The 23,813-nt window shown below is 42.9% G+C and overlaps 1 protein-coding gene across 4 annotated transcripts in view; it reads left to right on the top strand.

The window, feature by feature from the left end:
* TTC7A (tetratricopeptide repeat domain 7A) overlaps positions 1-23,813 on the top strand; it is a 172,938-nt gene that overhangs the window by 14,607 nt on the left and 134,518 nt on the right. For all 4 annotated transcript variants that reach the window (XM_083832100.1, XM_083832098.1, XM_083832101.1 and 1 more), the window contains 5 exons: positions 6,507-6,637; positions 8,322-8,443; positions 15,467-15,545; positions 18,817-18,977; positions 19,421-19,484. In XM_083832100.1, coding sequence (XP_083688226.1) covers positions 6,507-6,637; positions 8,322-8,443; positions 15,467-15,545; positions 18,817-18,977; positions 19,421-19,484 — 557 coding nt within the window. The remainder of the gene's footprint in view (positions 1-6,506; positions 6,638-8,321; positions 8,444-15,466; positions 15,546-18,816; positions 18,978-19,420; positions 19,485-23,813) is intronic.

Genomic DNA, 23,813 nt, shown 5'->3' with positions numbered 1-23,813 from the left:
AAGGTGATGTTTTAACAACTGAAGAAGTAATGGCATCTGGTTTTAGAACAGATGTTTGGAAATGTTTCCAAGTCAGTGTGATTTTTTTTTTTGGTGTGTGCTGAAAATGTCACCTACAACTCTTATGTGTATACAGTTTTCTTACCTGTTTATAATTTGTGTAAATAAGAGTTTCATTTAGTTTGGAACCCATTTGTTAATAACTTTGTTTGTAAGAACAACTGACTGACACCAGGGAAGATGTAAATATACTAGTGAATTAAAAAAAATAAATAAAAATTTGGGTAGGAGCAGCTAATGATTCACTTCTCTTTGGATCTACATATCTTTGTTAGCAATGATAATCATTAAAACCAAGTATTAAAATAAACTTACCTTAGAACCAGACCTTCCAGTCTATGTATCTGCATTAAATCAAGATTTTTTTCAAAAATAACCATAATCAAGCACATTGTTCTTCCTAAAAATTAACATTTCTCTAGCGAGAACAAAGTTTTGTACAGTTCATGAAAGCAAGCAATATTTTTAACTTTTTCATTCTTCTGGTTTGTATTTTTGTGTGTTTTATAATGCACTATGTACAGCAGCATGTAGATAATTTAAAAATATGTATGTTGGGAATGCATGCTCAGTAAAATTCTTGCTGTTAGGAGTGTGTGATCAAAAAGCCTGGAGCCTGCCTTGTTGTAGGTTGAAGTCCAGGTTCAAAGATCTGCTGTGAAGAACAACCAGCAGCCAGGCAGCACCTTTTGATATATCAGCAAAGTCAGCACCCTTGGATTAATGCAGCAAGGTGTGCACAGCCTACGTGGAACTGATCAGGGGTGGGTGACTGAGGTGGCATCTGAGATGTGCTTGCCACCTTCTGGCTTCACAGGCAACCCTGTCAAGAAGTTTTTCCTCATTTTAACAGTCAGCTACTGCTTTTGAGATTTTTAGACAAAGGATACCCCAGGATTATGATGGACTGCGGTGAGTGAAGGGCTGTGTAGAAGTGATTGGAAGTAATGAGGCAAGAAGTTTGCACTGCTTTCTTGCAAACCAAAAGTTCTATCTCTTCCCTTTCCTCTTGCACTAGGCACAATATAAATGGTGTGTTTGAAACCTAGGGCTTCCAGGCCTTTCTTGCCCCGCTTCCTCTGTTTGCATTTCAAGTAAATGTCATTGAACACTTGTAACTTAATTGCTGAGGGGAGGAGTGTCAAGACCCATGATGTGAATTATTTAAGCTGCTGTGAACTGTGGTAGAAATAATACGCAGCACTGGGTCTTGCCCTATGTCAAGCCAATCCAGACTGCCGCGATGTCAAACCAGCAGCCTGCAGCGGGCTGAGTGCCTGCGCGCAGCCAGCTCCTGGGCTGTGCTTGCCCACCACCTTACCTCAAGACAAATTATTTGTGGTCCTGTTGAAAATCTTTGCATGTCCTCAGCTTGGTGGCACGCTTTCTTCTGGCCTGGGTAGCCCGTCTGCAGGGCATGCGCACGCAGGTCCTTGCCTTGGAGGCTGGGACCGGTACTGTTGGCAGGGCTGTAACTTCCACCCGAAGCTCTTTTTTGCTTTGAGTTCCCGTAGCTGTGTTTGACACAGGTGTAACAACAGGTAGGCTTCATGCTCCGTGCACTGTGGTGTTTCTTTAATTCTGTCATTAAATTGCCCCTGCAGCTGGGCTGCAGGGCTTTAGCAGCCACAGGCTAACACTTGGCAAAAGGGGTTTAAAGTAGTGTGCTGCTGCTGACCCTGAATTCTTCCACCAGTAAACACTCTGTTTCCCAGCTGTGTTAACTCATCCAAATGCATGGAAGTCTGTGTTAAAAGGAAAATAAGAACCCATGAGTGGATTGGTATGTCCTTCCTACTGAGTTGGAGCAATGCTGCTATTTGGGGAACTAGTTCATGAACTGGAAGAAAAGAAGCAAGCTGCTTTAGCCTTCTCTTCTCACTAGCAGTTGTGCAGTCTCCATCTGTGCACTGAGGCCTCCAAAACCAGACTGGATAAAACCCTGATGAGCCTGAGCTGACCCTGCTTTGAGCAAGAAGTTGGACTACAGACCTCCCGAGACCCCTTCCAACTTGAATTTTCCTGTGATCTCTGTCTCTGAGAATCTAAGCTCTCATGTCCCCTTGCACATGTATTTTTCCAGTTCTGGTAATAACGTTTCAGAGCATTGCAGCCACGCAGTATGCTTTCTTCCCTTGGCAAGGGCTGGGTGAGATGAAAGTGGAAATAAGCCTTCACAAAATGTCCCCTTTCAGGTTTCCATGAAAAGCAGTGCACTTCAACTCTAGGAAGAAATTTGTTCAGTCCGTGACACCTTTTACAAGCCTTATGGTGTGTGTTTTTCTGGCATAAATGCAAATTAACTTTAGAAGGGAAAAGAAGAAGCAAAGATGAGAGAGTTCAAGAGCCAGAGATGAATTTTTAGGGGAACTAGAAGAAGTGGATGGGAGCCTTTTCTTTATTCAGGAAGGAAAAATTGTGTTTCTATGCATGGAGAGCTACTGCCTCTGAAGTGGGTGGGAAGAGTTCTTTCTTTTATAAAAGATGATTTGGAAACAAGTCTCTCTTTAAATATTCAGCCTGAGGCATACCCTATTTGAAAGCTGTATCTTCCATATATAAGTGTGTGTGTGTATTTAAATTGGGGCACTTGATTCGTATGAGAAAAATCTTGGCATAGGTGAGTTATAAGTTGTTACTGTCTTAACATAACTGTTTTTACAAAATGCCTAAGTCTGTTTACCTTAACCAGCTACCAAGAAAGCATATAACTTTATACTTTACTTAGAAGTTAATTCTGTTTCAGTAAGGGCCACGCTTTCTTGCTAAATCCCTTGTGGCAGTACCATGCGCTCTTTGATTTTTCTGAAGCTTTTTGGGAACTGAGTTGAATTAAAAATGTATGTTATGCTGCAAAGGTCTTTCTGTGCTGGTAACTGGGGAGCAGAGCAGAGTTGGTGGGATTTATGCTCTCAGGGCTGGAGGGCTTGTAAATAGTGCTGTCCACACGCAGCTGCAACTCGAGCAAATCTGCAGTTGTTGGGGCTTTGCACTGTGGGAACTGAACTGGTGGCTGCAGGAGTAGGGAACTCTTATTCTTCTGTTCTTCCTTTTGTCTGCTGGATTTGCAGTCTGCTTGCTCTGATTTTTCTTCTTGTGTTTCTGTGGTAGGGACGAATAGCCTTGTTCAGGTTCCATAGAGGATCTTGCGCGGTGGTGACATCAGGTCAGCACATACAGTGTGAGCAGAAAGCACTATGACTAATTTCACATCATGTGGGTCAGTTTTCCTTCTTGCCCTTTACAAGCGGAAAAATGCGTGCAGTGTAGCATAGTATCTCTTTTTAATACATTATATATTGCTCTGTATTTACTGTGGCAAGGAATATTATTACCCTGTCTCCGATCGGCCCCACCTCTGTTTTTCTGCCTGCATGGATGGCGTGTTTGTTGTCAGTACTCGGTGCTGGCAGAGGCTGCTTGTTTTCCTCCCCCGCTTCAGAGCTTAGAGATAGTAGCTCCTTGCAGTGGGCTGTAGCATGCATGTAAATGGCTTTTATCAGCCTGTTCTCTCTGTGTGACATCTCCCACGATAACCGCCCCCACGCAGGCTGTGCTAGGATGGCTCTTGCAGCCTGATTAGATGCTGGATGTGCATGAATGTCAGTGGTTTGTACTGGGCTTCTTTCAGGTTCCTTATCGCTAATTTATGCTTCATGGGATGATACCTCTGAAATGCAACACTTTTTTTTGAATTTATTTTCTATTAAGGGGAATGGCTGGATATTCAGAGGTAGATAAAACTGAGATGGAACTGAGAAGAATACTTTAAGTTGATGTAATTTTGCTGCTGGATGCTTTCTCTTCTTGTATAGAGAGTTAACTTATTTTCCCCTTCATTACAAAGCAACAAGATGAGGAAATAAAAGCTCTGAAATTTGGGGGGAGACCCCATGTTAAAAAGTGAGAGACTTCAGAAATGGACTGGAAGACAAAATCTGTGGGATGCTGTTTCTCTGATACAAGATGGATGTCAGTAGAAAGGAGACAATAAAGAAAGGGGGCTAGTGAAAAGCAGCAAGATAATTATTGTCTCCCAAGCACTGTCAGTTTGAAAGTTTTTTATGAAAAAAAAAGTGAATCTCATGAAATTCAGCAAGGCCAAGGTCCTACACCTGGATTAGAGCGATCCCAAGCACAAACACAGGCTGGGTGGAGAATGGATTGAGAGCAGCCCTGAGGAGGACCTGGGCGTGTTGGTTGGTGAGGAGCTCGACATGAGTTGGCAGTGTGTGCTCGCAGCCCAAAAAGCCAACCGTGTCCTGGGCTGCATCAGAAGCAGCAGGGCCAGCAGGACGAGGGAGGGGATTCTCCCCCTCTGCTCTCATGAGAGCCCACCTGGAGCCCTGCATGCAGCTCTGGGGCCCCCAGCACAAGGACGTGGAAGTATTAGAATGAGTCTAAAGGAGTTCCAGCAGGATGATAAAGGGGCTGGGCACCTGTCCTGTGAAGACAGGCTGAGGGAGATGGGGATGTTCAGCCTGGAGAAGAGAAGGCTCCAGGGAGACCTTACAGCGGCCTGCCAGTGCCTAAAGGGGGCCTGCAGGAAAGCTGGGGAGAGACTCTGTGTCAGGAGGTATAGGGATAGGACAAGGGGGAATGGCTTTAAACTGCAAAAAAAGGTAGAGTTAGATGAGATATAAGGAAGGATTTCTTTACTCTGAGGGTGCTGAGGCACTGGACCAGGTGGAGAATGAGAGAGGCAGTGGATGCCCCATCCCTGGAGGTGTTCAAGGCCAGGCTGGATGGGGCTTTGGGCAGCCTGATCTGGTGGGAGGTGTCCCTGCCCATGGCAGGGGGGGGTGGAACTGGGTGGGCTTTAAGGTCCCTTCCAACCCAAATCACTGTGTGAATCTGTAAATCCACTTCCCCTGCTCTGGTCTGGTATGGATTTTCAAAGGTGCAAGGTCCCAATGTGTGTTTCTCCTAGGTGGGTCCTTTTGGAGTGGGCTGTGCACCCCTGAATTGGGAGAGGGCAGTGGGGAGCCACCTCTTGAACTTGCATCTGTGGGGTATCTTCTCTTCTGCACCCACTGAAGTGACTGCTCACGTCTGGCTCGATTGCAAAGCATGAGATAAGGAAACTCCTAGTGCAGTTACCAAGGGGACAAAACAGAAACTCTGAATGTGGGAAGTAAACAAGGCTGAGGCTGCCTAGGAACCTCACGCTCCCCAGCCTGAGTGCTCCTACCACAGCGTTCACCATGGGGTAGTCCCCATGGCCACCTCACAGCAGTTTGCCACAAGACTCCCAAAGTGAGCTGTGCTGAGGTGCCCAGGACTGTGTGGGACAAGGAGAGTGTGTGGTTCCTGGTGTACGTGCTGTAGCTCCTCACGTGGGGCAGAGTGCTTTGCTATATGCTGCAGTGGTCCAAATCGCTTCTCTGGAGAGCCTGTCCAGGCAGCTCGTCTTTCATACCTTGTGGATTTGTGTCAGGAAGGCCAGGAGTTTGTGTTACAAGTTTTTCATTATTGTTAGGGAGTGTTATACATAAAACTTATTGGGAAATGTGTATTGAACAGTTTACAACCTGCATGGGCTACTGGGCATCCCCGCAGTTGGTTTGGTGTACAAGACCTGAGTTGCCAAACAGGGGTGTGTTGTGGAGATGCGCTGTGGCATAAGAATATAAGAATCTACGTAGATCAGAGTAAAATCAGTGTGCAGATATGTAGCCTCTCCAAATAGACCTAGAGATATAAAGGATATAGTAGTGGGATGCCAGACAAGGATCAAATAATAAAGAGTTCTGGTGTAGGGGCAGTAGCTGTGGGTCTCCAATTAACACGCTGTATATTTATAAGAGGAGTTGGTTGGTGACACAAAGAAAAGTTTGAGTAGTACAAAAACAATTATTTTTTTTTCTGTGGAAAGGAGGGTGACCTTGTAGTTAAAGAGTCTCTTGTGTCTTGTCAAGAGCTTGCTGTGTGTCCATGTGCAATTTGCATGTGCTTAGACTTTCCACAAGAGGCTTCAGATTTTCCAACTCTGTTTTATCTTTTTCCAAGTTTGTTCCTCAAAACTGCTGCCACTGAAAGCTTCACTTGGAATAGTGGACACTTAGAAATCCTCAAATCCAGTGCCAGGGTGTTTCTGAAATAGCACTTGTGTTGAAGCACCCAAAATCTATAGCCATTTTTGGAAATACAGGCCATAATTTCTCTGCTTGCCTGTCCCTGCCAGGGGGGACTGTATGTCCTTTCTTCATAAAATGTTTGAAAGGCACCGTAGAAGCATGCAGTGGTACCATAGCTTAGAGCAGCATGACAAAAAATGCCTTGCATGTGTAGGAATTTTATTTTCCTGGGGTCTTTTCCTAAAAGTCCCTAAAACTAGGGAGAAGCCTACAAATGGAAAAGCCTTCCTGTCAGCTGGTAAACGAAAGTATGGCATGGCTATGCTGCTGTTGGGAGCTGCAGTTAAGGAGGGTGCTGCTATTTTGCAGGTCTGTCGCTGGAGCGCTCAACCAACTCAATCGCCTCACGTGCTCGCCTGTGCGAGAGGGAGGAGGAGGTCATGGCTTGCTTCGAGACTGCGTGTGTCGTTGCCCAAGTGTACTTGCAGGAACTTGAAAAGGTAAGAAGAAGTGTGCTCAGGGTGTTACCTGGTGACCTGGGTGGGACTTCGAGGGATTTTGACAGCAGAACTGGTGGCAGAAAGGTCAAGTGATCATAGACAAGGAGCATGAGAACAAGTCTGAAAGAATGAAGTGCCTTAGCATTTCTGTGGGCTGAGTTTTTCAGTATAAGCAGTTGCAAAACAGCTGTTTATCTGGTCTCTGCCAGTTTCTTCTGAGCATGACGTGTAGAAACCAGTTTTGCCTGCGGTAAAGCTTTGAATACTTCAGATATGCTTGAGTCTTTATCTCAAGTTTAGCTCTTACTAAGGAGGGATGACAGGCTTTGCATAGCAAGTGCCACCATGAAGGAACCCAAGATGTTTTACGTATCTGCCATGTAAGCGATACGCAGCATTGGATATTGAGATCCCTAATGAGCTCAAAGTAACCTTTTGGGTCGACGATAGCAGTTTAATTGCTAATGCTTCGCCTTTTCCAGGTGAAACTGGAGGAACCTGGATCAGTATCAAGTAACTGCTTAGTCAGTGGTTGGCTAGGATGCTGGGTACTGTGAGCTCTGTTCGAGCTGTAATCCATGCCACTGATTTACTGGGCACATGCTTTGAGATCTCTATATCTGCTACTTTGACTACTTGCATTTAGCAGGGACACACCATAAGTTTTCACACTCTGCCACGCGTTATGCTTGACACGAGCATCATTGAGGCAATGAACGTTGCCTATTATTCTGTAACTTAGCTGCTTTTTATCTTCTGACCGAATATTTCTGCTCTTCTCAGTAGCAACAGTGTGTTTGTTCCAGATCTTATTTTTAATTGCATTAAAACAAGAAAAATAAGCTTGGGACATGCACAAAAATACATGAAGAAAGCCAGATAACAATTTATTTGGTCTGTTTTTTGTAAGGAAAAAGCTACTTGTCTTTTTATTTAAAATTAAGTACTGCCCTCTCCTTGCGGAAGGACCAGTTCCTGCCAGTGCTGGGCACTGTAAATGTTTTTACTGACAGTTTGTGTATGCCAAGAAGGGAAAGAGTTTGAATAGTAATTCATTCATCTTCTGGACTCAGAGGGATGCAGGATTCATGTACTCAAAGTCCATAGGTCCTTTTCATTCCTGTTTTGGAGAGTCTACATAGTGCAGCTTACAGCAATGGAAGCTGTTTGTTAGCCCTACTGGAAGAGAGAGTTTCTAAGGAAGCCAAAGCAAGAGGGGTTTGGTAAGGCTAAAAGAGCAAAAACTTAAGATTCTTCCATTGATACTCCTTAGAGTTTACTAACTGTTACAAATATTTACATTATGTTAAGCTGGATATACTCACTTAAACATTGTGTTTATATTTCTGTGCAAGATGCTGGATCTGTGTGGTTCGAGTAGTATTTCTGAAGCCCTCAATATTAATGTGCACCTTTCCACTTTATTAAAGGTGTAAAGTAGTAAGTGGTGTTTCAAAACTCACATTGGACACAGAATGTTTTATGGAAGTCACTGTATAGTTCATTTTAAAGTTGACTTTGGAAGGCTTTTTGAATAGCTGATGAAGGTAAGTTTTCGAGTAGTCTGAGGAGGAATCTGAAGGTTGAAGACAGTAACATTTTGTTACTGGCAATATCTCTGGCTCATGAGGAAATAGCTAGTTCAAAGAGTTGTCTGTAATCCCACTGGTTTCTTTCCTTGCAGACCTTAAACAGCACACATTCAAGGAGTATAAAGGGCAGCAACATGACGTACTCTGAGTTTGAACTGTCCTACTTCCTGGAAGCAGCTCTACAGAGTGCCTACGTGACTCATTTAAAGAAGGGGTAGGTGGATGCAGATGTTAATAAAAATAGATAGTACTGCATGTTTTGTCTCAGAACAGATGAAAGCTTCTTTCTTCATATGTTCTGTTGTGACATTTTTTGCTGCTGCTGGCTCACTTCAGGTTTTCTTAGTGCTCTCCCTTCCCCACACCCCATCCTAATTCTCAGTTTTCCGGACCCACAAGTCGGGTGGAGTAGAACAACTTTGTTGTCTTGACTCAGCTTTGCTCCCTGTGGAGATGAGGGGAGTCTGACCATAGAGAGTGAGTGGAATTTAAACACTGCTGAGTTCTTTTTAAATGCTCAGCCACAGGACCTGGTTTAGAGCTCAGTCAAGTCTTAAGGGTTGTTTATTTTTTTAAGGTCTAAATGTCCTGATCAAAACCCTAATTCTGTGTGGTTTTACTAGAGAGAGTGCCCAACCTCAGCTGTAGGTGAGGGCATGGTGACCCCTAAAACAGGCAGTATCTTCAAACTCCATGTAGTTGATGGAAGGATTGCCATGTGGGGACAATCTGTTCAGCACTTGTAAACAATACTTGTAAGAGTTCTTCCTTCCCCACTCCTGTGTTTGTAGCACAGTTTGTAGCACATTATTGCATTTATTTTTAAGGAATCAGATACTGAATTTCTCACTGCTCTGTGTAGTATCACTGGTCAAAGTTTTATAAACTTTCTTAAGCAAACCACCTTTTGAAAGTATTTCATCTTGGTTGGTTTTTTTACCTTCACTCCTAAAGATATTTTATCTCCTTTTCTTCAGTCTTCCTTCAGAGTGAAATGGAGAAGAAAGGGGAAAAGAAAAAATATGGGGAGAAGGAAAAGAAAGGAAACTAGGGAGGGAAAAAATCATAGCGAAAAACCAGCTTAAATTCTTCTGTAGAAAAAAAAAAGATACCTCTTTTTAGCTCTGTTTGAGGAGGGACTGTTTCTGTTGAGGTTTTTCTTACTTTTTTTCCCCCAATAACGATTTAAATGCAACTATGAATATCTTTGGTGTTCTATGTTGTTTCATGTGAAGCCAGGGTTAAAAATCTGCACGTACAGTGAAGTTGTACTTGCAAGCATGTCCATGAGAGGTGCCTTCAGGTAAGTCTTCTTTAACCCAAAAGCTTTATTCACAAAGCCCAGATGTCATGGAATGACCCGTGTAGTCAACTGAGTACAAGTTTATGTGTAAAGAAGTACGAGGTTATAAGTATAAGGCATAGTCTCAGTATCATCTCAGTAATCTGGGAGAGGTACGTGGTTTTCCCATGTGAGGTGGTCGTTGACCAGATGTAGCAAAAACAGCAGGCTTTATTAGCCCTTTACTGATTTGGTGGCAAACAAAAGCTCAGGTCTTGCCAGTAAGCTCATTAACTATGTAATAAAATAAAAACTCATTTAAGACATATGGCACTGATGTCCTCTAGGCACCTTTTGAATAACGAACTCACTCGTGTTCCTTTTATTCAGCAGCATTTTAGATTCAGTATTCATCAGTTCAGTATATCTAGTGGGTTGTTTCAGCTGTAACTGGGAGCCCTACTTGCTCCCTTCCCACGTTATTTTAATGATAGCCTTTAAAAAAAAAAAAACTACTAGAAAACAATTTGGAAACAAAATACATGTGTGAATTAAGCACTGCTTTGATTATAAGCTGAATTACTGCATGAGCAGCAAAATGTTCTCTGTAGCTGTCTCCTGGTGGAAGAACAGCCTCGGAGCTGGCTTGGCTGTGGCAACAACAAAGCTCCATTTGCTTTGCACTTCTTCAGTGCAAATCAGAAGCAAGATCCCATGAAATTAAAGGGCCAATGGGGGGAAAATAAGACAAACAGGAATTCCCAGCTTGTTTCTGTACCCTCTGCTTGTATTAATGTGCAGTTTCTGCCACGAGAGGGCATAAGCAGCATTGGGATATATTAAGGAAGGGAGGTTGGGTGAGGGGAGAAGGTTTTTCCGGTATATAATGAATCTCTCCACCCAATATCCAGAGGCTCAAAGAAACATTGTTGGTTTCAGCTTGTCCAGGTAGGGAATAGGCCTTTGATCTCCCAGGCTGATGGGGGGTAGGTCCTAGGAGGTGGGATGTCCTTTCCCAGTGGCACTTGTGTAGAGAATGAATAGCAAATGCTTTATTTCCTTTAGGAGGGCTGATGTCTCCTTGGGCAGGTGAGCTGAGAGATGGGAGAGGTGTTGTCCTGCTTGTGTTTGTTCCTTCTGGCAACATCTTGGAGCACGATCAGGGATGCCCTTTCCTCTTGTAGTGTATGGTGGTGAAAAGAAGGCACCTCCCTCGCTCATGCACACCCCTACAAAGCAGAGGTGCGTGCCATGAGGACCAGCAGGTCCTGCAGCTGTGCCAGTCCCTGATGCTGTTAAGAGATATTTATTTAAAAAATACTGCGTTGCTGAAAGCACACTTCTGCAGTTTGCCCTTCTGAATCCCAAGGAAGCTTTTCTGTTTGTCCAGTGCTGATGCTGTGGATGCAGAATATAGGCAGGCAGACGTTGTCGTACTGTAGGATGCAGCCTGTTGCCTTTCATGTTAGCGTTTGCACTGGGTTCTGTTTTCTTCTGACATCTGAGTGACTTCTCTGTGAAGGTTAGGCTCATCCTTGACTGCCTTTAGTTTGTATTGAATGGGTATTATTATTTTATAGTGCTGTAGGGACTTCGGTCTAAATGCTCTTATTTGCTTAGAGCAAACAGGCTTCACCTGTGCAGGATAATGGTTATTTCTATGCTGCTCTTTTAATGGCATTTGAAGTTTGTGTGGAGTAGCAAAGGCAAAGTAAATAAAAATGTCAGGGCTTTCCAGAGGATGTTGTTGGTTTTGGAAGCTCTTGACACTTCTGAAGAAAAAGATTTTCTGAAAAAATAAGCATTAAACACTTAGTAAAAATCTGATTTCCTTATGAGCCTTCAAGTCAGGGACCTGAATTACTTTGGAAAACCCTGATGAAATTGCCTGTGAGGGAAAGCTTACACACTTCTTTTCTTCCTTCCTCCTGTCATATTTTTTTTTTTTAGCGCTCTCACTTCCCTTTTTGAAATTTTATAGGCTTCTGTTGAAAGGCACTTTGAAAGAGGAACTTCATGTATGTGTTATTTTTACAGTGAAATCTAATATAGAAAGGTAGGACAGTCTCTGCCAGAATACTAATCTTTTCTGAGGAATTTATATGGGCTTGCTTGCCCTTCATCCCCTCCTCAGTCCTCCCAGCCTAGCACCTAGTAAAGGCAGCTATTAATTTGGGAGTGAGTCTTACTGTCTATTTGATGAAACTAGATAAATGCTAAGCTTTTGTTGTTGTTTTGGTGGTCTTTTTTTTTTTTTGGTCACACTTGTTAGGTTGCCATTGGGAAAATGTTGTGTTTTTTGTTGTAGTTACTTGTCGTGTATCTGTCATAAGAATCCAGGGTCGTTGTCTTTGGGTGCTTTTTATGCCTCTGCATGAACCACTGTTGAAGGAGAGAGTATGAATTTTTAGAAACCTGTGAGAGATGCAAAAGGAGCTTTGCAGAGGCAACGGTGTTGCTGCTGTTTGTGTGCTTTCCCCCAGAGAGGTGGCTCTGCAAATTGCCATGCGGTCGTGTGAATATGATCTCTTCCACCTGTTAGTGCCTAGGTTTTTACAGTTAATGAATGGGGATAAGAACATGATCTTCTGGTGCCTACTTTTGGGTCCACTCCGGCTTAGTATCCGTATTTCTTTCCCATCAATTTGCACAGAAAACAGTGTATTTCTTAATTGTCTTACATCTTAAAATTTTATGTAGTGTTAGCCAAACAATATGACATAAATGTGATATGACTAATAGTCTGGTAATTAATTACCCTTTATAAGGGGGTACCTGTGGAAAATAAAAAAAAGGATTTTCATGCCAAGCTGGACTGAGCCACTCAAGATGCCGTCTGCCACAGTTTGTACTCATGATTTTCTGTTCCTCTGTATTAAATTAAATGTAATTGAATCCTAAGCCACATTTCATCATGGCTTTTAAAATACTTCTCTTGCTACCTTTGTGGTTAAAACCAAGGCAGTTCATTTAATGACCACGTGCTTTTTCCTTCCTGTTTCTCCTCACTTCTTTCTCTGGCATCTCAGCAGTGCAGTAGGGACCTATGGAGTCTTTCAGCTCATTTAATTTCCATGACCTAATGTTTGCTTCTGATGCCCTGACTTGAGCTAACAGTACCTTGGATTTCCAGGTAGTCTTCTGTCCCAATCTTGGGGGGGGCTCAGAATTGCTTAATTCCTGATCTAGACAAGATCAAATGGATTCACCAAGGATTGCCAAGGGTCTTACGTTTACGTCCTCATCTGCTTATCTACACACGCTTATTTCTTTTCAAAGACCCGCTTTTCTTTTTTGTTTCTTCAGGTTCTATTTTCATAAATCTTATCAAATGCACGTTTAATATATGAAGGGCATCTGTTAATGGAACAGTAAGCTCATTGTAGTCATGAGTAGCATTCATACGCTTAAAATGAAGTGTGTGTGCTCTTTGGCCTTCCAGTGCCTTGGAGCACTGAGTGGAAAGGCAAACTCCTGCAGCGGGGTGTGCTTGCCAGCTGCTGGCAGGTGTACTGTCTCCTGTGACAGCTCAATAATGTTCAATAACGTTCAAAACATACGGGCTGCCAAAGCAAATCCTCAGTCCTGTAGAACTGGTATTGCTGTCAGATGCTTTGCATGTTTCCGGCTTAAGAGCTCAGAGCCCGGAGCGAGTGCCCTCTGGGAGAGCCTGACCACACGAGAGCCTGTCAGGGAGGTGCCGGGTGCTCCTGCCCGCCCGCTGGGCACCGCTGCCTTCTGCTGAAGGTGTTCGAGGTGTTTGTCCTGTGGCTCATGCTCAACCCCGACTGCCCTCGGAAGGGCAGCAGCTTGCTATTTATTCTTCCGTTCACCTCAGTGGTTTCTATTCCTTCCTTTTCCTCTCCCCGTCCCTCCAGAGCACAGTGGTTCTCCTATGAAGTGTTGACTTGGTTTATGGCCTTGTCTAAAAAGCGGAACTGAAATGGTTCTCCAGTATCCTGGGGAGAAAACGGTTTTTTTTAGCACATTCTCTAGTTTTTTTTTTTGTCTCCAAGTATATGCCAAATGTGGCATTCATTGCCTTTGCAAATAGCCACTGATCTTTCTGTTGCTAGTGAGCGGATCCATTGTCACTTTAAGAAAAATACCGTTGCCATAACAAGAAATCTAAACATGCGTTTCTGAAAATGTTGTGGAACTGTTGTACAGCATAACTCTTCTTCCCGGGCTCTTAGGGAGCCCAAGGAAGTACAGGACGTGCCAGCACTCAGTAAGCAGCTGAGGGGAGCGATTGGGCAGATGCTCTTTGTTCAGTTGGGGGAATTGCTTGTTTCGGAGTATTTGGCAATAAACAGTCTGTGAACAGTTCTGTTGGCTTTGGTGTGACTACTCATGGGCGTAAATACCACCACATGCCTAATTGCTTTCCTCAGTGTAAGGTCCAGAACTGCATACCTGTGTGTATAGTCTTTTCTAGACCCACAAAAATGCACCAGGTGTCTTGGCCATGTAAGTGAAGTGCTTGCTGAAGCGTTAAAGTCCAGCTTGCAAAAATTTCCTCAAGAATTTTTTCCTGGATAAGTTATGAGTGCATCTTTTATCTAGGAGAAAGTGAAAGGGAAAAAAAAAAAAGACAGCATCAGACTTTCTCCAGATGAGCGGATCACCAGTGTTTTTTATCTTGCCTTACTTCGATGCTTGTCGGTAGGTTACCAGCAGTTAGGTAACGATGAGAATTCTCTACTCCAAGTTTAGAATTTTGGGATTGGTCTTGGTAGGAATAAAGACCATACATCTGCATCGTGACTTGGTGACTGTAGCCTTAGGGTGGCATTCTGTGTAGCCAGTACTCTGGATAAACAGCGTTAACTTACATTATTTTTCCCCAGAAAATATTTTTGTTCCTTTGAATGCTTGCGATTGATTTCGGAGTACAGGAAAGTGTGCGGTGCATGAAAGTGGGCGCAAACAGGGTGCATACTAGTTACCTTGAAAATTTTAAACAGAGTCACAGAAATGGGTTGTGCTGTATGGTTGTGGGGGGTTTTTTTGTTGTTTTTTTAAGAAATCTAGGTGATGCTTGCATGGAAAACTTTATTGGAATAAGCTGAAGTGGCAATTAATATACCAGTACAACTCCCTATCTGGAAGTCTTTAATTCAGTGCAGCATTGCTGCTTTACTGGTAGCTTGTAATTCTTTGGGTCCTTCCACCCTTCGATGGAAGTGAGCTAGACTATTCTGGAGTTACTGTGGTGTTAGGGCTTTGTTCTTAACGTGGAAGAGCCTTACAAGCTGCAAGTGTGCTAACTAGTATGTCTAGCGTTCAACCGTTCCTCTCTCCATCTCTTTTAGTGCTCAGACACAGGGTTAAGATACCGTTTGGCAACTAGACTGCTTTAATTGCTCATCGTGTACACAGAATGTGATTTATTTTTTTCAGCCTAACCCACTTTCATTGTAGGTTAAGCTGTGCTTGCAGACAGTTCCTGCAACTTTAGGTGCCTAATAGTAAACTGTTTAAACCACTGTAATTTCATCATGCGTTTGGACCATCAGACCCAAGGCATTTAAGCACCACCTAAAAGGAATCGTCACGTAAAAGCATCCCATCAGCTCACTATAATTCAAACCAGTGCAGTCTGTGTGTATGAAGAGGAGATGTGGATGCTTTTAAGAAGAAGCATCTGCTTTATAAATATGAACTATGAAAAGCTTCCAAATGTCCCCTCTGTTCCTCAAATGTGAATGTGATCTTCTCCTAGGAAGCCATCTGGAGTAGGCATGCTACAGTCGCTGCCTCGCTCGGTGCCATTGTCCTGTCTGCCTTGGAGTGACTCGTCTCGCTACTGCATGCTCAGTGGTGGTTTTGTTGGCTTGCTTGAATGCCAAGTCTGTTGCCCAGCTTTGGTGCACCATGAAAATATTTCCTATCTAACGTGCTCGTTTTCTTTTGCTTTTTTTTTATGATTTTTTTTTCCTGCTTTCCCATTAGCAATATTGTGAAAGGAATGAGGAGTCTGCGAGGAATACTACGGACTGTGGAAACAAAAGCTACTCAGACCTTCAAAATGGTAAGGGGAGTGAACGGGAGCTGGGAAGGTGGGCGTCATCCGCTGCGATGGAATTCTGTTTCTTAACCACTGCGTTTGGACAAATTTTTCCTCACTTGATTGCTTGTTGTTGTGTTTGTTTTTTTAATACTTCTGGGAGTGATGTGTCTAGTGATGCACTTAATTCAGAGAGCTATCCAATTGAAACCTCTGAGCCTTCAACTCTGGGCATATGGGATACTTTTATCTATTTTTTTTCAGTGGATTTTCTAACTCTGGTATAAATGGAGGTGTATTGAGTTTGATAGTGCTATCCCAGGTGATAATGTCTTGCTTGCTTTTCAGTGCGTCCATGCATACCTCTTCACTTTTGCATGTAGCAACAGAAAGTACTTCTGGTGCTTGCAATGAAACAGGGCTTTTTTAGACTCAAATGCTTCAGTGTTCATGTAAAACTCCTTTCAATACAGTGTAGCACAGAGTGATTTTTCTTTTGTATTTGCCTTCTGTATCCTGTTATGCTGAGTGCCTCTGGTAAAGAAATCATGGAGAAACTTATTTATATCTCTTTAACTGTGTAGTTTAGCTTGGATGGTCCTTCCTTACCTCCGTTTGAAGAGATCTTGTCCTAAGGTTACTCAGGATGTGACAAGATCAACAGCATGGAGAAGAGCAGTCTTGAGAACACGAATGAAAACTCTGCAGCCTGAAAAGTGTTGACACAGATCTGAACTAAACACAAAACAAGTTTAGCCATCTTTGTTTGTGTTTTGTGTAATTCCAGAGAAGTTTGGAGAAGAGGTGGACATGGTTTTGCTTAGCATTTTGAAGATGGAGGGTGCTGGGTTCCAATGGATGGACTGATCTGTGTGTCTATTTCTTATGCAAATGCAGAATTAAAATGAAAGCATGAGCAGAAGGGGTAACCTGGGTGAATTTTTTGCCTGGGTTTCTCACTTCTATATGTTTTGGAACTTCAGGTCTTGAAATGAATCTTCTTGTTGTCCAGGGATCACCTATGCCTAGTGGAAAATACACATGCACGTGGAATAATGTGCAGGGAATTAGAAGAGGTGACTTAAATAATTGTCACACTCAAATGGTCACATCCTTTCCCAGATTGAGATCAGGACTCGGGGGATTTTCTTGCTCATCTGTTTTACCGTTATGCTGAAATGAGTGTAACCATCTGCTGTTCTTGTACCATGGCAGAATGTGGCACTTGAATGCTCCTGTCCCTGTGCAACTGGGGAGAGCTATCCAACACCTGTGGGGGGTTTATTCCTAAGGGGAAACTTGAAGGTGTTCATCCACTAGTTTTTCCTGGGACTTCTATTTTACTGGAAGTTGTGTTTTCTTTTTCTTATTTGTTTTTAAAGAGCTGTCAAGAGGGCAAAGGGAGGAACGTGCTTAATTAAACAAGTTTTTCAAGCATGAAAGTGAAACACGCAATTTTCTTCTTCCTAATTTGTGGGATCACAGTGTTCTCCAAGCATAATGATGCTTTTTTTAGCCAAAGGCAGTAATAACATAAATCACAGTCTTGGCCTGTTCTGGTTTGTTTGGTCTTATTCAAAACAAGAGTGAAGCTAATTTACACAGCTACTGTACTGTATGTTAAAATCGAAGGCATTGCGAGTATTTGGTTCTTGCTTTTTGAAAGGCTTATCACAAACTGTACTCCTACTTTTGTGTGAAACAGTAAAGATCTGTCTGTTGCTGGCATAATATTCTTCCCTCCCCTCTAATGCTGTAGGAAAAAAAAATAAAGGAGAGTTGGCTCCTCAGGGTAAAACTGACTAAATAATTACACACTGAGATGGTAAAATGATACTGGCTAATGTCACAGTGCCCTAGGCCATTTTGCTCATGGTTACTTGCTATAAAAAGCATAGAAGAGCGTAGTTAGATACAGAAGGCTTTCTGTAACTTGCCAGCAGAAGCGCAGGGAAGGTCTTGGGGTTTCCAGGGGGTTGTATGTGACAATATTTCTTTGAGGTATTGCCATACATTCAAATCAGCTTGCCATTTGCTTAGGTATAGCTATGAAACCTCCCTTTCTGGTGCTGAAGAAACAGTGAGAGCGCACACACGCTAGTGTGGCTGCGTTTTAGACTAGCTCAGTGACTTTGTGTGTAGTAAGGTAGATGACAATAAAGAATCTTGTATTAAAAGAGGTTATTTTTCTGCATCTGATGAGCTGAATTTTATTTAACCTCAGTATGATTTGTTTGATCCTACAGATGTCACACCTCAAGTGTCGTAATGGTTCAGTTTATCAGTCGTACCTACCCTGGTATTTAAGAGAGTGCCTCTTGGCAGCCTCTTACCTTATCATAATGCATGAATTGCACATAAAATACATATGCAGTAGTCAGAGAAGTTCAAAAATATTTGCAGGCATTAGGACGGAGGGGCTGAAGTTTCAGTCTGCCTCTGTGCTGTGCGACATTTGTTTTGCAGCATAGAGTAGTGCGCTTCTGAGAATTCCCAGAAGATATCCCCTGCTTTGATTTCCTTGTGCTTGTTTGCATGTTCATCTGTTTACAATGCAAAAAGCTAGAGATTTATTACGTGAGTCTAAACAGAGACAAATGCCAAGGATAGTTTTGCAAAATCAACTTAGCTTGGTGCCTTTTGGGCCCAGCTTGCCAGCTATGGATATGAACTGGAAAGCGAGTACTTAAGGGCGCTCAGTGGTCAGAAAGGGCACATGATGTTGCTGTCTCGACATAAAGTTCCTAACCCTCTTCTCTCTTTCCTCCATTATTATAACAACAACAACAACAAAAATAGAAGTAATCCAGAGATGAAGCTGTAAAAAGCTGCAGTTGGAGATGCACTAACAGCTACAGGGTTGTGCTTTTAAACCTGAGGCAGAAGTCGTCTCCGGGCTGAGACTTGCATCCAAAGTTTTGAGGCTGAGAAAGCAGTGGAGTGTCATCATACTCTGAAATAGAAACACTTGTGAGATTGTCTCAAAAGTCCAGGTGGCAATCAGCTGTTTTCATTCACTAATGTGTCCCTTCCTGTCAGGCTATTTTTTTAACTATTGCATTGCAACAAGACCATGTAAATGCAGAAGGGTGGGCTTTTTGGAGGAGGGAAGCAACTGCCAATGTGGCAGACTTTATAGCAGCAACTTTAGCTACTCTGAAAAGAGGTACTGTAATGCTATTAGTATATCTGCTTCCCAAGGTGAGACGTCGGGAGCGATATTTTGTGTGTGTGTGTGTGTGTTTGAGAAGGCTTCACTGATGCATTTCTCTCTGTACTGTTCACTGATCTCTAGACTGCAGCCAAGCAGCTAGCCCAAGTACTTCTCCACTCCTTAAGCGAAGACTGTTACTGGAGCCCTTTATCTGATCCTCTTCCTGAGTTCATGAACAAGGAAGATCAGTCTTACGTTAGCAATCTTCTTTGTCGGAAGCCCGAGCTATACACAGAAGAGAAGTAAGCATTCTTTTTTATTTGGGGTTATTGACAGAAGGAAGAAGAGTGTTTGAATGCTCTTCAGTACTGCTAATTATGTCACTGATTGATGTGGTAGTTTTGTGTGTTCTTGGTTTTGACTTCTCATCAGAAGGCCTGCTGGGAAGAATAAAGCATTAAACCTTGGGTGTTTTGATGTTGTTTTTTTCCCCCCAGGAAGGAAGAAAATCCAACCAAACAGCTGTCTTTGCTATGAAATAGAAATAATCTATTTATGGTTCAGAATAGCTCATCTAGGATATGTTTCAGAGCTTTTAATTGTGTGAACCTGAAAAAGCAGGTATTACCTAGCAAATGAATTATGTATGAGAAGTTTCAAGTTACTGCTCTTCTTGTGAAATGAGAAAGAGAGGCGTGTAGGATAATTCTTGACCTTCCTCAGAAAATTGTGTTCTGTCTTTCAGTGTTTACTGCCCTCGAGACAACGTAGAAGAAGCTCTTCTTCTCCTCTTAATCAGTGAATCCATGGTAAGCCAAAAATGAGTTTGTAATATTAATAGCACAAAAGGAGTATCTAAAATTTCCATGTCAAGTCCTCTGGTTGGTTTTGTTTACAGAATCTTCCCTACATAAACAAAGATTCTTCTGATGAACAGGAAATGCTATTTCTTTCTCTTGGTGACACCACTTTTATTAGGCGGAACTTCAATGAAGGATTTGGGGAGTTGTCAAGAAAAGGAAATACCTGCATTCACCATAGCTGCATGCAGTTTCTGATATTGAGGTACATTGCTTGTAGACAGATGTTTCCATTCACAACATCTGTGTGGATTTATGGATCAAGAATGAGAGGAACTGGGAGTCTTGGGTAAATCCACGTGTGATGGAGCCTGCTGTTTGGCATTTGCAAGGTAGAACAACCTGCTTATGTATCGTAGTCTGTAGGGATAGTGTTTTAGCTGCTTCAGTCCTGAGTGGTCTTTGGCAGCGTCTGATGCTCATGGTTCAGGGGTTTGTGTCACTTGTAGATGTGACATCCATAATGAAATACACGGGAATTATTAGATTTCTTTTATTTATAGCATCAGTGATGGCGGGGAAAAACAACTGTATGGAAAAGTGCAAGGTAACGTTTAATCATTTCCATGTCCCGAGAAGATGCAAACTGAGAAAATCTGTAAGGAGTGGTTTTTTTGAAGCGGTGTAAAGAATGTTACTTTGCTTTAAATACTGGATGGTCGCTTGTAGCTTAAAGTGAGGTTTGGAAACCTCAGAGCTTCAGTGACACTCTTAGGAACTTTCAGACAGCTTTCAGATGAGGTGAAAAGAAATACTATGGGAACTTTTTTTTTGGTTTGGTTTCTTGGCTTTCTTCAGTTTTTCTATGTCTGTTTCTTCTAGCTCAAGTCTCTCCCCTTTCCTGCAAAATTCTGAACATGCCATCTTAATATTGTTTGCTTTTAGAATTTGGGGCAAAAATTAGGAGGTAGAACCACTGCAAAATACTAAGTTGACTTAAAATGTTACGTGAGCAGTATAACACTTGAGACTTTTTGGGGATCTCTAATTTAAATCTCTGCAGTATATCTGCATTGCATTTTCAAGGGCTTTTTGTAATTAGAAGTGGAGCCTCCTGGAGCAGGGGCTTGTAGTGTGATGTATGCAGTGTTACACTTCTGTTAAAATCAGAAGAACTCGTGTCAGCATGGCTTGTCTGGGCTGATCCGTGTGGGAGGAGGGATCTGGAGCAGCGGTAGTACCGACTGCTCCAGCCTTCTCTGGGGCTGACCTCACAGCTGAAAAGGCCTTACGGGACCTTGAGCACTATAGTCTTGTTCTGCTGAAGGGAGTGAAAGTTATCATTTTATCCAGTAGCATGTAAAATGGCAAACTGATCCTGTAACTGTTATGGATGAAGCAGTGTGAAAATGATACTGATAGGAGCTGGACTGCTGTGCTGACTTCAATATTAAATAAGGTATGAGTGTGTTTAAGTGCTGTCTCCTATACATAGGAACTGTCTGGAGGTAGGTGCACGGCATTTTGATCTGCTGTGCATAAAGTACTTAAATAAGCAAAGGTCCTGTAGTGGAGTACTGCAGGAGCAATAACGGACTCCATTTTTTGGGGAATGGAACACCTGAGCCTGTGCTTTCCTCTTGCGTTAGCAGTAGGCTTGCCATTTGTTTACTGTTTTAACAAAACTACAGGACAAGTGTATAGAAATACACTTAGCAATGACAGGAACGTGCTTTCTGAGTGAGAGAACAGAAGGAGCAATCTGATTCTTATATATTTTTGCAGTGCATAAATATTTACCTGCAGTTCTGCTGCTGTGGTATTAGGAAGCGGAAATTTTGCTTAATTCGTGATGCAATGAGAGATCTATTACAGCTGTTCGTTGTAAGCTAGTGAGTTTTCTCATGTACAGGTTTGTTGTTCATTTGGAGATGTGTGGGTTGTTTTGCTGTTTTTTAAAATTTTCTGAGCCTTATGGAACATAAGTTAAAAAGCAGATTTCCAGTTGCAGTCTCCCTCATGATATGATGTTGGCTGAATAACACACTTTCCTTCTTGGAGAGAGTGTTGGTGGCAAGTAATAATTATATGTTTCTGTAGGCCAGTAAGCAACGTGGTTGGTGATCCCAGATATCGGCTGGGTTGGGTGTATCTTCAGTACTCTGATTAAGAGCCCCTTGAAATTAAACAGAAACATAGGACTAAGTTGACTTGTTTGGAGCTATCCAGAATCTGACACTTTGATTGCTCTGTCAGAGCAAAACTCACCAGAACAGTACTTTCCCTGTCTGATTTTTAAAGAGAAAAAATAGCAACCTTGCTGCTCTAATTCTTTTGCAGGACTGTAAAACCAAATAGCTGCTCCACCTGCCTGTTTCTGACTTTAGCCGTTCCAAAATGAGCTGACGTGGGACAAAACTGGGGGGAGGAGGGTTTGGGGTCAGGAGAATTGTCAGCACAAAGAGGGGATGTAAAACAAAGACATGTCCTGGGCAAGAGTGTAGATCATCAGAGAACCATAAATACGTGAGAAATTGGCTGAAGGGGATACAGGACATGGTTAGTTGTTGGGTTTTTTTGTTTTTTTTTAGCAATATACATCTTGAACACCTTTTTATTCTCCTAGCCATGCAAGGAGGGAGTAAGTCATTGCTATACAGTTTGCTGCACCAGCTGAAATGCACTCTGTTCTTCTGCGTGTCTCACCTTCATAAGGTGTAGCTGACACCTACCTCACAAGGATCTGTGTGACCCCCCAGAAAAAGTTACTTTTGCTACAAGACTCCTTCCTGTAGGGGTTAAGAGGAAAAAAGAAACCACGTGTAAGGCGTTGCGAGCCTCATCCTACATTCCAGCAAACTTTCTCTGACTCCCAGAGGGGCAGGGTTCTGACTCCAGATGCTGTCTGTGCTTTTCTTACCCCATTCCCTTTGCTTTTGGAGGGAGCAGCTTTGCATGTTCTGGTGGAACGAAATGGGAATATCTTCTAAATTGGTCATTAAGCATTCCTTTAGTATTTCACTCGCTCTGCTTTGGAGCCTAAGTATAGAAAAATCAAGTAGCATGGTAGACTTCGTCATAGCTTTGAAAATGTTTCTGTGGGTATGTTAACACTTAGAGTAACAGCTTGTTTCCTTATGGCCCTCTCCTGAGTTGCCTTTTGTATTTGTTCTGTCCTGTTGAAAATGGGAACCTATCTTCCTAAGCTAAGGCGTCTCTGCAGACAGTGAGGAGCACCCTGGTTCACCCTGGTTGTGGGGTTCGGCAAGCTGTCGCCCGTGGTGCCAGTTGTTATTTAGCTACCGTGGCTGGCTGTGGAGCTCTCGTGGAGGAATGTAGTGAAACAAATCAGGCAGCCTGAAGATTACCACAGTCGGGGCTGTCTTCTTTAGGGGGTTTGGAGGTTTCGGGGTGAAATTCTCCTTCCATATGCACAGCCTGAGTTACAGGATGGACGGGCTGGTCATAAGAGGAGAAAAATGTTCTCCCTCTCACCCGGGAGGAGGCCAGCTTGTGCCGGCCTTTGCAAGCTCGGGCTGCAGTAGAACGATGTGTTCCTGTTGAGCACTGGGAAGATGGACCAGCCTATTTTTAAATGGCTAGTCCTGTGTCTGGCTGTATTTAACTCATCAAGACCAACAGCACTGTCTTTGGGGCGAGCCGAGTACGTGGTGGCTTGCTGCATGTGCCTTCTCTGCCCCGTGGCACTGGTTCTGCTGTCAGAGGCTCTGGGCCTGTTGTGGGGCTGCGAGTAGGCAGGGGAGGTTTGGCAGGACTAATCCTTAACTGCAGTTTTGTTTGTTTTATTAACTGGTCCCAGGAATATTTGCTGAGTTGACTCTGCTGCCCCTTAAAATCAGCCAGAAGTTTCTCAGAGCAAGGACTGGAACCTTTCTGTGACTTCTGGTGTGTACTTTTGAAGTAAAAGTTCTTTATTTGTGTTTATAAACTTTCCCTTTTTGAATCTGAGGTCTAAAATATAGTCTAAAATCTTTAATTCAGCCCTTGGGAATGCTGCCTCTTATAGCGAGGGTTCCTGGCTGGTGTGGTCCACCAAATGTCCCAGGTAGCATGGGTTACCTTGTTGATTCGGAGTTCACTTCAGTACCAGTGGAAATGCAGCTCCTTGTGTCCAAAACTAATAAATTCTGTGCCTGTGTAACAGAGATTAGAAATGTCATCCCCATCTTATCTCTGATTTGAATCCCTAAAGGCGATTTGACCTTGCAGAGCCTGAGAGCACAGAACAGATGGTGAGGGAGGAAGTAAGATACTGGGACTGGTCCTGATCTTTTTACTGGTGAGAGTAAGAACTTGTGGTTTTGAGCATGCCTGTAA

Source organism: Anser anser, assembly GCF_964211835.1.
Source record: "Anser anser genome assembly, chromosome: 3".
NCBI lineage: Eukaryota > Metazoa > Chordata > Aves > Anseriformes > Anatidae > Anser > Anser anser.
Note: the sequence above shows the minus strand (reverse complement) of the source record. Positions and strands in the feature narration are given on the sequence as shown.